This window comes from Camelina sativa, chromosome 15, assembly GCF_000633955.1.
Source record: "Camelina sativa cultivar DH55 chromosome 15, Cs, whole genome shotgun sequence".
NCBI classification, from domain to species: Eukaryota; Viridiplantae; Streptophyta; class Magnoliopsida; order Brassicales; family Brassicaceae; genus Camelina; species Camelina sativa.
In genome coordinates, this window is record NC_025699.1 from 29837772 (window position 1) to 29853630 (window position 15859).

A 15859-nucleotide genomic window follows, 5' to 3' on the forward strand; every position below is an offset into this window, starting at 1 on the left:
AGGATAGCGGACTAGTAGCGCTATTATAAATCAACTTTTTTATAGCATACTAAAAACGCTATGATATGTCAGGGGGCTATTGTAGCTCCTCATGTCCTAGCATTTATGAAAGCGCTACCAAATCCCTATAGTAGCATTTTTTGTGTGCTACTGATGTCAATATTTCTTGTAGTGTTTGTTTGTAAATTTATCTTCCATGTACAAAATAATTGAACAAATCAACTTGCAAAAAAACTGCACAATTTGAAATATGCAATATTTTGAACAACATATTGTTAAGGGGAGCTAGATTCGAACCCTAGAAACTCATGAATTTTCTATGTACACATTACCATTTGTACCATGGCTTATACAAAGAACAGTATATATCATGATTAAATTACTATACCTAAAATGATTACCCAAAGCATAATTACTTTTCTAATGGTTGGAGCTAGGCCTGGGCATAAAATCATCCGAAAATCCAAACCGAAGCTGATCCAAAAATACCCATACAATAACCGATCGGTTTTTTCATTACTTTTAGATATCAGAAGATATATGATCCGAACCGATATCCAATAGATATCCGAATATAACCGAAAATATAATAAACAACTTGATAAGGATATATATACACTTAACTATATACAATATACATGAACTGAATATATAAATATACATACCTAACTATATACAATATTTATGAACCGTAGATACTCCTATATATATATATATATATATATGTTATTGTTTACTTTGGTTTTGACTTTTTTTGTATTGATAGTTTTATGTCTTACTTTAGATGTTAGTACGTCGCACTTTTATGTATTAGTATGGTTTTATGTTATTTTGAACTTTGAACTTGTCATTTTCTTTATTTTATATTTAAATACTCGGTTAGTATGATTTTTTGGATACAATCGGATTAAAAAGTATTCGAATAATACCTTATCCAATAATTTTGGTTTAATTTTGGTTATCGACAATATATACGAACCGATCCAAAATCTAAATTATCCAAACCTAAATCAATCCGAATTTTATAAATATATGAATAGATGCTAGAGCTAATATCAAAAAAATCCAAAATCTAAAATATTTGAACCAAATCCGATCTGATATCCGAACACCTAGACTGGGAGGCTGGGAGCCATGAAAGTGACAAGACCAACCAAAGAGAGTAGGATCCAGAGGATGCCCATGGAGAGAGGCCCGCTTAGCAACCAGTGAACAAGACATGTTGAAACCGAACAGAGCTGTTTCAGGAGACTTCTGATTGCGTCGCAAGGTTGGTCATCAAAGACAAGAGGAGTTAGTTGCACCCTGAGAAAACTAGCAGACAAAATGTTAAATACAAAAATAATTAAGGGACTAAAAGAGTATATGATCATTAGAATTACTAAATCGGCCGGTTTAGAAATCCCTCCTCTACCTTCACCAAACCACTGGTGGTGTTATCGCCGGCGTTCTGCAAGAAGAAGAGTATCACCGGAAGTAGAAACAGAGGAAAATGTACGGAGACGCTACAAATTGGAATGAAGATGAGTATAGAGAAGCAATACTGAAGGAGCGAGAGATACAGACGCGTACAGTATTCAGAACCGCCTGGGCTCCTCCTGTTCCGGCGAGAATCCCTAATCCGGACGCCTTTGTCGTTGCTTCCAGCGATGGAACCTTAGCTTTTCATTCTCTGAACTCGCTTGTTTCTCAATCGGCGAGTTTTGGCTACTCGAAAGGTCAGGATGTTATGGTGGCTGAACCTGAGAGAGTGGTTAGGGCACACGATGGCCCTGCTTATGATGTCAAGTTCTACGGTGAAGACGAAGATGCTTTGCTCCTCAGGTAAACTAAACCCTTCTTTGTTGGTTCTTTGAAATTGTAATTTTGAAAATTTCGATCTGGATTTGTGTAGTTGTGGTGATGATGGTAGAGTTCGAGGATGGAGATGGAAAGAATTTGCTGAATCAGAAGCATCACTTCATTTGGAAGGTGTGTACACCATTTATTCTATGTGGTTTTTGGATATGAAAGATCAAACTAAGAGCTTGGTGGTTCTTTTCTTATGATATACAGAGAATCATGCGAAGCCATTGATTGAATTGACTAATCCACAACACAAGTGAGTCATATCCATTTGATTCCACTCTCTTAGTGCAAATGCTACTAAAGTTGTGAAATCTCAGTATCAATTGATGCTGGTGAGACTCTATACAATTGATTACAATTGACTTACAGATGCATATAATCATCATTCGTTTTCTTTTCTCATAGAGGTCCTTGGGGTGCTCTTTCACCAATGCCTGAGATCAATGCCATTTCTGTTGATCCTCAGGTTGTAATTTTTATTTCTATATTTTTTTTTAAGTTTTACTTGATGGTCCAGTTATTATATCTCATTGTTTTGATCCGGATTGAATGTTCGCCCCTTGGCTCATTTTTTTCGTTTATGATAGTCAGGAAGTGTGTTTACGGCAGCTGGTGATTCTTGCGCATACTGTTGGGACGTGGTATGTATTTGATCGTTGTGAATGTCTATCGCTGTACTTCTACAGTATGTGATATTCGAGACATCTACATTCTAAGCTACCTAAATTTTTTTGACATTTTCAGGAGAGTGGTAAAATCAAAATGACCTTCAAGGGGCATTCAGACTATTTGCATACTGTAGTTTCTCGTAGCTCTGCAAGTCAGGTAATGACAGCCCCATAAGTATTAGAAATGCACATTCCTATCCGTATCTAACTTCCACATTTGGCATTTTTGTCTGATCATGCTAAGTCTCTTGCTCCAGATATTGACGGGTTCAGAGGATGGCACTGCAAGAATCTGGGGTATTTTTCCTCACGTTCCTCTTTATAATGCTGTAGTTTCTAGTATTATGTTTGGACCATCTGTGGTTATAGAACTTTCAAAACCATTTAGTCCTCATGTTGGTACTTCAGATATAATGCTCCTCATTTTTGTTGACTGCTTCTTAAAACTCGATGATGTTCATTTGGTGGTTACAAAACATTCTTGGTGGTTACATCACTACGTTTAGTTTTAGGTTACGGTACATGTGGTATACTTTACTTGTCTAGACTAAGCTTTGTACACTCAAGGCTTTCTTTTGTTTTGTCAACCAGATTGCCAAACCGGGAAATGCATTAGAGTAATTGGTTCCCAGGATAAAAAGTCCCGCCTTCGCATTAGTTCTATGGCCCTCGATGGAAGTGAAAGCTGGTTGGTAAGAATTAAGCAAATGAATTGTTGCAACGTGCTATTTTTCAAAAGGGGTTGTTGCCTCCACGGCTCCACTAACCTAAGAATATAGTTTCTTTTTCCTGGTGAATCAGTTTGAAGTTTAAAGACTGGGCATTTACTGTTATTTCTACTGGCATTTCAGGTTTGTGGACAGGGTAAAAGTTTAGCTTTATGGAATCTTCCTGCCTCAGAATGCGTATCAACGATATCCATCCCTGCACATGTACAGGATGTGATGTTTGATGAAAAGCAAGTAAGCACAACAAGATTAGATAGCGGTGTAATTTAAAGTCGGAGAGGCCGTAGGTGTTATTTGTTTATAAAGGCTTAATAGGTTTATCTAGCATCTCTATGAATCATATCTCTTTAACTAAATTGATTAAAAAAAAATACCGTCTTTTCTAAACTAGAAATAGAGGTCAACACAGTTTCAATTCCTTTGACAAAGTTGGACATCTTTTTAAAAAAAAAAAAAAATTTGGCTTTGTCTAACAAGTATCGCATTATCAGATTTTGACTGTAGGAGCAGAGCCACTTCTAAGGCGTTTTGACTTAAATGGAGCTTTGCTTTCTCAAATTCACTGTGCTCCTTGTTCAGTATTTTCCATTTCCATGCATCCAGCAGGGGTATGTTTCCAATTCCTTCTTTTCTCCCCTTTTACAATATGTGTTTGCGTATCACTTAATAAGGTCGGTATATAATATGACATGTCCAGAGATAACGCCATGGCGTTATCTCTGGACATGTCATATTATATACCGACCTTATTAACTCTTTTGGAGTAGACACTCGATGTGTAAATGCCTTTTGTATCTGCAGGTAGTTGCTGTGGGAGGTTATGGAGGTCTTGTGGATGTCATCTCTCAATTTGGAAGCCATCTCTCCACATTCCGTAGCAGCTCATTGTAAAACTCCTTACCATTTCTCTGCACATTCTGAAAAAGAGTTCAAGATCCCGTTTCACATATGTTCAGAAGGTTGGGGAATGGGGAGGCAGTCTTTTGGTTCGGTTCGGTTTGATTAGACTATGGTAGCAGTTGTTTGGTTCAATGTAATTGATTTGTTGTGGTTCAGTAGTTGCTACCGAATTTGAAAACCTTTTAAATGACATTGTTGAACCGGTTTAGTCTGATCACGTACATTGTCGAAATTGGCATCGGAAACGTTTGTGTAATCGATACCATTGTCATCTACTGGTGGAGCGCCATCCTCGAACCGAGATAAAATGACAAAGAAATCTATGTATGTTTTTTTTTTTTTTCCTGAGTTCAGTCGAAGGCCCAATGAAAGCCCAGAAGTGAGGTATAAATGGCGTGGAGTGGAGTAGAGAGAAAACCTAAATCGCATCAATCCATCCATCCCGCGCTCGCTTACAGGAAAGGGAGAAGAAGGTTAAGCGTGAGATTCCCGGGTCCGATCCGAGGTTATGGAAATTCAGAAGAACTGCGACGTAATCTACTCTTTCTTTTTATCTAACCTAAATTGTTTGTTTTTCTCAGCTATCGCTTCTTTGACTAATATTTGCTTGCTAATGACAATTATTTTAATTACATCCGTCCATTCAGAATATGAAGAGGGGAAAGAAGAAGTTCTTGATGAAGATGAAGAAGGTAAAGGTCTTGATGGAGGAGAAGGTAAAGGAGGAGGTCTTGATGGAGGAGAAGGTAAAGAAGGGCTTGTGGTTCGGAACTTTCGCGATGTTCCAATACAGCGGAAGTTCGATGTACGTATTCATTCTTTCGATATATACCTACTTGTTTGGTTTGTCGAATTGCTTCCTAATATTTGCTCAATAACAAAACGGGTCTTACGTATAATACTACAATTAGGACTACCAAATCTTCCGTGGCAGACCGTCAATCTACCGTGCTAATCCGTACCATAGTTTTAAAGCTTTCATACTCCAACTTTACGCTAAGTTGGGTCTTCATCGTTACAATATTCTCCAGGTAACTTATATACACTAGTAACGATCTTTCTTTTCTTGAGGATATATATATATATATATATATATATATATATTTCTATTGGATTTAATCTTATTAGTTGGGCCTTCATCGTTACAATATTCTCGCGTCTCGTGGTAAGATATCAATCAATTTTTACTATTTTACGGGAAAGACTTGAAGGTCAATACTATATATAAATACATCATGTCCACGGGTTGTGCTGCTTGCCAATACCGCATAACTTTTGATGTCAAGGATCCACGGGAGACGCCACTTCAAAATTTTGAGATTCAAGTTAATGAAAAAAAATATAACAGTCTCCTTTTGACGTGCACTATGGCTGGACCTCTAGGTAAATTTTATATATGTAACCAACTAGTGTACATGACCAAGAACAACAATCTCGAGTTAAAAATCTATCTTTGTTTTGTATAGGGGAACCCATGAATGGCAACAGATGGGGTGGAAGCGTCTCAGATATAAAGCTTCTCTCAGATTTCTTACCTGACTTGCCGCCAGTGAATCCTTTCCAAGATGATACTTCAGACCGGTTTTACGTGGTAAATCCAAAGACCACACTCGCAGCTTCTGAGAGTTTTTTTTAATATCTTTTCCGCTTATTTATATCCAAAGACCACACTAGCTACTGAGAGTTTTTTTTTCGTTTTGGGCAGCTGAAAAAATCAGAGGTGAAGAAAAATGACTGGATTCGTCTGTATTTGGAACTCGCAGTTGCCACAGCTAATAGGACCCATAGCAGATTTGGTGTGGCCAATTTGAAGATTCTTAGAGTGGCTATGGAAACTCCACGAGAACATGTGTTGCCCATTACCGAGGGACTTGGCGCCTATGATGCTATTTTCTACATTAGGTACACAGACTCATGCAAGGCTCGGGCTGGCGACGATGTTGATCGTGTTGCTGTTGTCAGAAGAATCTTGGATGACCATACGGAAGTCTTTAGACTCGTGGGTCGCACTCACAGCATCAGATTATTAGGGAACGGGGAATCCCAGAAGACAGATGTGCATGGCTCGGAGGACATAGAGATTCCACAGGACAATCAGACATGATGGATGGTTTCAACGGACATTGGTGGGGTTGTACTCATAGCGCTCTCAAACCATGGAAGCTGCCTTGTCGTCTGCACAATATATATTTGATCCATTTGAATATGTGGATCCGAATAATGAACCCGTTGACTAAGTTATTTGGTGCCTTAGGATTGTTATGTGGATTGCTTTTGTGCAACGTTTTGTAGATTTTAACTAAGTGTGTTGTTCTGCTTGAGATTGGTCGACTAAAGTTATTTGGTGTGTTCCGATCCGATTGCTTTTTGTGTTTTGTGGATTAAAATAAACAAATATAGGGACTACAAGTAGTATAAATTAACAGAATCATTACTCGAACTCTCTTGTGATAGAGAAGCAATACTGCCGTTTGCGAGTCCTGTTTTCTTATGATTGATCAAATATATATATGCTAGTCTTCATATTTCAAACTCAATGATTCTCTTCTCTTACAATGCAAACAATGATTCTCCTCTTTTACAATGCAAACATATTCATATCTGGAAATAAATTTCACCACAAAAAAATAGTTTCCATATATATAAAGAAAACCTCGCTAAACTAAAACCTCAAAACATCAGCCCTGTGAAGAGAAACCAAACTCCGGCGATCAACAAAACCAAAGAAGGAGAAGACGAAGAAGAAGCCTGGGAAGCAACAATCTGAATAGGGAAATTGCACTGTCCCTGAGATATGTTCTGTGTGGTAATGGTGGCCATACCTTGGAAGACACAAGCATACTCATCCTGGTTCTTCTCTTGAAAGTACATGTTAAACGCATACGAAGCGTTCCCATTTGCATCAAGACTATTGCAAGAAGACCCGTAACCAAGCGCCGTGCAGTCTGAGTAAGTGCAGGCGAAATTTATGTTATCCGCAAGTTTCGTCAAATCTTTAGAATCTGGATTGAACATACACCACTTGCTGGATAGATACGTCACGTTTTGCGCACCAATCAACAACTTGTTCTGTCCTTGACCTGATAAATCTATAGGAAACTTTGGTTGTCCGTCGAATTTAAATAGTCCCCAATGGCGCTCGAATGGTCCTGGTGCTATACTTTTCGCATTCTCATCAAGTAATCCGAACAAGTATACCTCAATGTAGGTAGGTCTCAATGGAGTACCTTTTTTTGTTCCAAGCCTTGGTAAAAGACCATTGTAGAATCTGTATGCATTGCCTGCAAAGACCATCCGTTGTAAAAAAACATTTCATGAATGTGAAACTGCATCTTAAGCACTGAAACAATGTTTAGATAATTACCGCTATTTGCATGTTTGTCACCCTCTGTCGGCCAGCCGACTTCTCCAACAATGATTGGCATATCTCCATGACCAACAGCTTTCAAAGACGATACCAAAGTGTCGAAATTTGCATCGAAAACGTTTGTGTAAGCAATACCATTGTCATCTATTGGTGGAGCGCCATCGAAGAAGGCATAGTTGAGTGGGAAATCATCATTCCCATAGAGACTTAAAAAAGGGTAGATGTTAATTGCGATTGGAGCGCTGTTATTGCCAAGAAAGTCAACTATCTGAGTCATTGGACCGATGATATCAGGACGGAATCTTCCTGCAGATGGCACAGGATTGCTTGCTGGTGAATCATAGACATCAGCGTTTAAAGGGACGGTCGCTTTGACTGAGTTGCCTAGTCCTGCTTCGTTTAAAGCGTTTTGGATGTTCTGAAGTGCAGGGAATGTGAGCTTTATAAATGATCCGTTGTATGATTTGAGGAATGGCTCATTCCCAACAGCTACAGACCTGAAAACACACATCCACAAGAGATAAGCTTCACTGAGACAAATACATACAATTTCTCCAAGTGTTCTTACAAGAGTAACATTTGCAGAGATTTGATATCACAACCAGACAAATTTAAGAACCAATCGGTAACAATCAAATTGAGAAAGAAGCAGAGGGAGAAACTCACTAACGTGATATTGACACCACCATCGAAGTTATAACGAGTGACATTGTGACGAACCCAATCCTTAGCTCGGTCATAGCTTCCCATGACTTTAAGCTGATCATTAGGAATAGCAACCATAACTTCAAGACCGGAGCCGGCAAGTGCACCCATTGTAGTCTCATCCGCATCAAAAAGTTTAACTTTGTTGATGTTATTGTCCTTAAGCAATTGAACCACTGTCTTTGGAGATAGCTTATGTGTAGCCATTGTTCCCCAGTTCACACCCAACCCATCTACCACAATACCCATGATCCCAAATCCAACAAAGAGGGCCAACAGATTCATCATCCTGAGATACAAGTAAAGAGCTTACTAGAGATTTTTTACCCAGATTCAAACGTGAATACTACTAACAAAACCCCTTAACTAGAACATTTGGAAAATCTCACTAAAACCCAGCAATATAAACAGTTTCCTAAATGAAGTTCAATCCAAACATCAGAAAGTTTAAAGCTTTACACGCAGAATCTAAGAGATAACACAAATAAAAACCGAAGATAAGATTTTTAAACAAAAAATGAGATTGGGAAAGAGACCTTTCTCACTGAGACTACTTGTCGTCAATCAACGGATTGAGTCTCTTTTTCTCCCTTTTACTGTTGTTGGGAAAAAGCTTTCCCCTTTGATCTCTCGACGGTGAATATGAGGATGCTTTTGTAATTATTGGGTCTTGAAAGTTTCTGACTGAGCAAGACACTTTATTGGAAGCCTACGAAACTCAGAGACAATTTGGTAAAAGCCAAAATTAACCCCCAAAAAAAAAAAGATTTGTTTGCATATTAGTACATTTTAGAAAATTAATTGGCAAACTAATATATTTACTACTTAAAATGAGAAAATAGGGTATTGTGTGTAATAGAGAATGCGTGAGACAGAAGAGATTGTGGGATAGAGGGTTGGTGAGAAGAATAACAAAAAGGGTATGTGTGTGGGTAAAAAATAAAGTTTTTTTTTCTTCAATTATATAATTATTCAAATAATTGTTAATATAATTTTTTTTTAGAAAATTTATTAAATACAAAAAATCTATATCTTTTTTTACAATTTGATATGAATTTTATTTAATAAATTTTAAATATATTATATACATCTTTTGTATTCGTACACCTTATTAAATGTAAAGGTGTTTATACACCTTATGATACAGACATCTGAAACCCTAAGAATTAAACAAATTACATATGTACACTTAGGAGGATGTATTCAACTTGACATTTTAAGTTATTTGTGTAAAAGTTACAAATTCTATGTTATTCAATCAAGGATTTTAAAAAGTCTCTTGAAATCTACTGTTATTCAACTAATGGTTTAAAAATCTACTTTAAAATCCACTATTATTCAAAACAGTTTGTGGATTGGATTTTAATAAGTTTTAGGGATTCTGGAATATTTGAGAGGATTTGTTTAGTTAAAAATACAGAAATCCAAATCTCATGGTTTTAGATAGGATTTGAAAAAATTTTATCATAAATCATATCAACTTCCCTAAAATCTATTAAAATTCCAAATTTCCTAAATCCCATAAAATCCTTCAAAATCATTGTTTCAATACACCCACCTTAATAATGTGTACAAACATCTGTACACTTAATAATTTGTACAGATAAAAAATTTGTAAAAAGTATTTAAAATTATCAAATAAAATCATCAAACAAAATGCATCTTAGATTTTTAAGTATCTTAAAAAATTTAGAAAAAAAATTTTAATTAGCAAGCATTTTTGTTTTTAGACTGTAGGGAGCATATAATAAAGAAAAAAAATTAAAATCATATATTCAATGGCATTTTTTGTAAATATGAAATATTGATGGGGTTAGAAAGTCTTGTGAACAATATAAAACAGTAAAAGATGTGGAATTTGCTAACTATAACTAGTAATTGTACTACTTTTACAATTATGTTAACTGTCTATTTTGCAAATTATCTCAAAAAAAAAAAAAGTAAACATTGATACTTTACAAATGCTTATGTAAATCATCCTTAGAAACAAATTAAACATAGCTCTAATTGAAAAATATAATTTTTGGACATCTTCTTTTTAAAAAAAAAAATATATTTGTATTACCTTTTTATTTTATTTTGAACAAAAAAATATAAGTGTATTACCTTGAAAATATAAATTTTGGGGAAAACAATTGATACAAATCCATAACAATTAATGACAGTCCATACATATTTGTTGATCCACAAATAAAATTTAAAATCTCTAACTTTTAAAAATCATTAAACTCTACAATAATACATCTACCAATAATGATTCTTACTCCCTCTGTTTCATATTAAGTGTCATTTTAGAGTTTCTCACACATATTAAGAAAATCATTAAATTTTCTATTTTACCCCTTACTAATATATTAATCAATTTTTCTATTGGTGTATACATTAAATTAGTAGAGATAAAATTGGAAAATTTACCAAACATCTACATTGGAAATATAAAGTGACACTTATTTTGTAACAAAATAATCAGTCTAAAATGACACTTAATATGAAACAGAGGGAGTACTAAAATTTATGAAAATTCCATTTACCAATATATATATATGTATATATATTTTAATTCATGGAAATAAATCACTAAAATGGATTTTGCATTTGAAATTTATGAATTCATCATGGAAAAGAAATAAAAATTCATCTGGTGGTGGTACTAGCAATATAAATTTGTATTGAGAACTTTATATATGTAAAACTTGAAAATTAATGGCTAAGAGCATCTATACCCATTTCTTTATTTATTTTTATTTTTTTTGGTAAACAGTCTAGGCTATTCATTCATTCAAGGATAGAGATTACAGACTTTAGAGGTTTAGCCAACACAAGGCGTGAAACAAAGAAACTACAAACAAAAGTTAAAGTAGATAACAGGGATAGAGATATCGACAACAGAACCAATAGAAATTGTAGATATAGGCTATAAAGCACCAAATCACAAGCAGATCCAGAGGGTGTCGAAGCCACATTCACGGTCATAACGAGAACATGTTGAATTGTCCTTGTCAATAGACATTGGGACGTTAAGAATGGTTCCAAAGCCGAGAATCTCGATGGATGGTCATCGGCAAGGAAGAGGGTGGTTGTGGGTTTCATGTCGAGTAGAGTTTGCTCAAGAGGTTGTCGGTAACCGCAGTTCCTTGGAATTGAGGTCATAATGCCGAAGCTCTTCAAACTTTGGACAAAGGTGATACACTCCTTGGTTTTGATGATAGACAGTTGAAAAAGTTCAGGGCACAGGAGCGATGTGGATGGAAGATTAGGGAAGTTCCGGTAATCACCTCTTTTTGGAGGAGTGATCATAATGCCGGTCTTCCTCTCACTTTGGGTAGCTGGACAGATGGTGTACATGGGTAATTGTAGTGACTCAGGTTCCAGATTAGACGTGTAGAACATAATAGAAAATTTTTGGTAACCACAGCTCCATAGAACTGAGATCATAATGCCAATCTTCTTTAACCTATGGCAGTTATGAGGGGTAAATCTAGATAGTTCTAAAGGCAGGGTTCTCAAAACCATTTTGTAACCACATAGCAACAATGATTGATACTGTTTCAACTGCAGTATTCGGACAGTTGGTTCCAAGTATCGGCACAAAGGTATACATGAGGGCAAAAGGGGATTTGGGACAGACCTGGTTTGATGAAGCACAATACTAGAGACGCAAAGCTTCGTCCAGATCTTACGCAGCTCTGGCATCATCACAGAGCTCCTGTCCAACTGCGTCCAAGTAAAACACTTGGTGAGGGGAACTAAATCCGAGGAGCAAGGGGATGTTGGGGATGACTTCAAGGGGAGTTGGTAAGGACAACGAAAACAAAGGCTAAACGGGGGTTCAGGGATCTCAGATTTGACATTGGGTGGCTGAGGGCTCGACAGAGACAGACCGCCGAGGTAACTCACCGGTTGAGCTAGGGGGAAAGGGAGGATGAAGCTGGAGCATGGCCGGAGTAGCGAAAACTGACCCTCCGGTGAAGTCGAAACAGAACCAGAACAAGACTAGTGAACAAAGCAGAGGATGAAAGTGACTGATCGAAGTCCCAGCGGCGCCGATCGGATTCGACGCCGCCGGAGGAAGATGTCTTGTAAATCGTGCCAGAGAGAAGCGGCTAGGGCGAACACGCAAACGATAGGTTATCACGGAGGTTCGTACCCATTTCTTTATTTTTGACTCTATTTTGGAGTAACTCCATTTTAGGGCATCTCCAATGGTCCTCTATTTTGCCTCTATAATAGAGAAACTCTATAATAGAGGTGAGTTTTACTCCAATGGTCCTCTATTCTCACCTCTAAAATAGAGATTACTATTTTACCTCTATTTATAAAGGAACCCTATTTTTTTTTTACAAAGGTTCCTCTATAAATAGAGGAAAAAATAACAATCTCTATTTTATAGAGGACCATTGGAGTAAAACTCACCTCTATTATAGAGGCAAAAATAGAAGACCATTGGAGATGCCCTAAGAGATGGATTTTACTCCTATATTCTTCATGTTTGACTCCAAAAAGAATATTCTTAGAATATTATTTTATATATTATTATTCATTTATATAATGATCCTTTATTTATTTAAATTACAAATTTAATCCAATTATATTTTTAGCAAATAGAAAAAATTAACATATTATTTATATTTAAAAATTATTATTGAACAACAATACATTACACTAATTACTAGTCTTTGTTGTATTAAGTTGTTTTTAATCTTTAGTTTAAGTCATATTATGTATTTTAAATTTTATTGGTAGTTATGCTATTTTGTACTTTGTATTGTCTATTTTCTATGTAATATATGTTATTGATGAATTTTAAATTATTATTTATAAGTTTAATTATAAAACAATAATAATTAACTGTATTTATAAATAAAATATAAATTTATGCAAATTTAAGGGATTGATTTGCATATAAAAAAAGCTTAATTCTAAAATAGAGAAATGAATTAAAAGTCTCAAAATATAGAGATTTCTATTTTGAAGATGAATATGAAATGGGGTTGAAGATGTTTTTTTTTCAAAATAGAATTTGGAGATAGAAATAAAGATGAGTTGGAAATGCCGTAAAGATATGTTAAAATTAAAAGGTGAAAAAACCAATGCATGGCATTGCTTTCACTGACAGTGGTAACAGTGTCATGCTCGCGAGTCGCAACCCATTCTTCCCGTTCCCATTGTTTGTTTGTTTACTTCCAAATTTTTAATATTCCTTTTGTATAACGTTTTTTAAAATCTTCACATGATTGTGATATATTTATTAATTGGACAGCTGACTTAGCTAATTGTTAAATTAGTGTCCATTCCCATTAACTAACTCGAGCTGAATCAAAACCGTGTTCAGAAACGGACGTGAGAATCAATCAAATAGAAGATAATGTATATAATATATGAAATTTCCAATCAACTAGAAGATAATATAATTTTTTATCGAATAAACTAGAATTATTAAGTGATTGAAAATGTGAAAGTAATGTTTTCCAATAAACAAAAATAAAATAAAAATGAATCAAACCAATTATTTCCGTTTTGTTTCTACACATTACAACAAAATGGAGAAAATAATTAATATAAATTGTACTATCAAAACAAGATTTCGGATATTATAATATTCATCAAAGTACTTCCCTAACTGAATCATGTCGGTTCAAAATATATTATGGATTTATGGTAAACAAAAACAATACTTAAAACTTGAAGATATTTTAAAATCAATTTAGCAACATTGTATATAAAAAGTATCAACATCCCCATATAAGCTCACTATTTATCGGATCGGGTATCTTATAGTTTACATTAGCGCATCTAGCTAGCGAGTAGTACTTGGTAAGTTTTTAATAACGACCTCTATGACTTGGCCTTGGCCTAGGAGCTTGGTTTACAGTTTACATCATGTATCGGGCTATCAGCTGACTCGACTAAATGGTTGGTGGAACGGAATACTATTTTTATAAGCTTGAAGTTATTAAAATAGTCTATAGTTATCATTAAAATAAAAATATCACGAGTAAAATATTTTCTGTTTTAAATATAGTTTCTTTTGTTTGTTATGGAACTAATTTCTTTATTTATGTTTATTTTTTGGTATTTGAACTCTTTTCTTTAAAATAGACACATCAACTTGGTGTTCTTATTATCAGAAAACAGCATTTCTTCTTTTCTTTAAAAATTATTATTACAAGAAAATTTTTGCTTTGTTTCTATAACTTACAGTAAATCCCCAGGTTTATGGAGGGACCCGAGACTAATCCCTTAAGGAGGTGCAGCTCATGGATGGACCCTCTTTCCGGGTATTCAAATGGGCCGTAAGCAAGGACCCATATCCATATTGTCACATAGTAAATGAGTAGCAATTCCAAATCTGGGGAGAGGTCCGAGACTAATCCCTGAGAGAAGTGCAGCCCACGGATAGACCTTCTCTCCGGGTATTCAAATGGGCCGTAAGCAAAGGCCTATATCCATGTTGCCACATAGTAAATGAGTAGCAATTCCAAATCTGGAGAGAATTGATCCTGGCCTGGACCAACAAGACAACTCTTCCAACCAGATGGGAACCACTAGCCCACCACCATGTGGTTAAAAAATCTTGCTTTGAAAAAATGCATTCAATCTTTATCATTTTCAGATGATTAATATTTTTTATAATTATTTAATTGATAAGACCTAATCTATAGTTTAATCCAGGAGGATCGGTTACAGAAGTAGTATTTTAACCACTTGACTACGAATACTTCCTATACGATTATCTTTTTACAATAATAAAAGAAAATAAACCATTAAATACATTGGATTAAGGAGTATTAGCAAAAATACTATCTATTGCAAAAATATAGAAACACAAATAGAAAAATATTATTTTTCTCAAACAGGATTTAAACGGTATTTCAAAACATTAAAATAATTTCCTAATTTCAACATATTTAATATTATTTAAACACCAAATCATAAACTAGAAAACAATAGGAAAAAAACACTTCTGCAACCACTTGACTACAAACACTTTCCATATAATTATCTTTTTACTATAATAGAAAAATAACAAATCCATTAAATACATTGGATTAAGAAACATTTGCAAAAATACATTTTTACAAAAATACTATCTATCGCAAAAATATAGAAACACAAATAGAAAAATTTTATTTTTCTCAAATCAGATTTAAACAGTATTTCAAAAAATTAAAATAATTTCCTAATTTCAACATATTTAATATTATTTAAACACCAAATCATTAATTAGAAAACAATAGGGAAATTTTTTTATGTTTTTAAAAAAGTTGGGGTACATATTTTCGTGGCGATGTTATGAATTCTCTCACCCGAGGATCTTATTATGCAAAAATTAAAAAAGAAAAAGAAAAAAAGAATAAAACCATAGAAAAATATACTCGCAAACAAAAAATATCGCAAACACCGCTTTTCAATTAAATCATTCGTCACCATTGTTGTCATCTTCCTCCTTCTCTCTCTCTCTCTCGTGAATCTTTTTTCTTCTCTTCAAAGTTCTCTTTTAAACTTTTGCTTCTCTCTTTATAGGGAAACCAGACACGATTCCACCGATTCCTTCTCAGCTTCTTCTTCTTCCTCCCCCCCTTCTAAACAAAACAAACCTTCTCTCAATATTCTCTCTTCATTGGATTCTGATTCTCTTCAAC

General features: G+C 34.9%; 4 protein-coding genes across 4 annotated transcripts in view; 3 read left to right on the forward strand and 1 right to left on the reverse strand.

The window, feature by feature from the left end:
* On the forward strand, positions 1378 to 4367 carry LOC104747878 (THO complex subunit 6-like). Its single transcript, XM_010469588.2, has 11 exons — positions 1378 to 1824; positions 1895 to 1971; positions 2056 to 2101; positions 2254 to 2314; positions 2436 to 2489; positions 2593 to 2673; positions 2774 to 2813; positions 3108 to 3208; positions 3368 to 3478; positions 3736 to 3852; positions 4046 to 4367. The coding sequence occupies exons 1-11, from the start codon at positions 1493 to 1495 to the stop codon at positions 4133 to 4135; spliced, it is 1110 nt and encodes a 369-aa protein (XP_010467890.1). The 5' UTR covers positions 1378 to 1492; the 3' UTR covers positions 4136 to 4367.
* LOC104747877 (UPF0725 protein At4g11700-like) lies at positions 4471 to 6443 on the forward strand. Its single transcript, XM_010469587.2, has 5 exons — positions 4471 to 4676; positions 4792 to 4949; positions 5056 to 5527; positions 5611 to 5735; positions 5850 to 6443. The coding sequence occupies exons 3-5, from the start codon at positions 5380 to 5382 to the stop codon at positions 6246 to 6248; spliced, it is 672 nt and encodes a 223-aa protein (XP_010467889.1). The 5' UTR covers positions 4471 to 4676; positions 4792 to 4949; positions 5056 to 5379; the 3' UTR covers positions 6249 to 6443.
* Positions 6652 to 8869, reverse strand: LOC104747879 (glucan endo-1,3-beta-glucosidase 8-like). The gene is made up of 4 exons (XM_010469589.1): positions 8753 to 8869; positions 8182 to 8505; positions 7509 to 8008; positions 6652 to 7425 (listed from the first exon to the last, which is right to left on the reverse strand). The coding sequence occupies exons 2-4, from the start codon at positions 8502 to 8504 to the stop codon at positions 6815 to 6817; spliced, it is 1434 nt and encodes a 477-aa protein (XP_010467891.1). The 5' UTR covers position 8505; positions 8753 to 8869; the 3' UTR covers positions 6652 to 6814.
* The window catches only part of LOC104748933 (diacylglycerol O-acyltransferase 1-like), a 4218-nt gene continuing 3983 nt past the window's right edge, over positions 15625 to 15859 (forward strand). Inside the window, exon 1 of the mRNA XM_019236850.1 lies at positions 15625 to 15859. This exon is cut by the window's right edge and continues 519 nt beyond it. The gene's annotated coding sequence lies outside the window, so the exon portion shown is untranslated.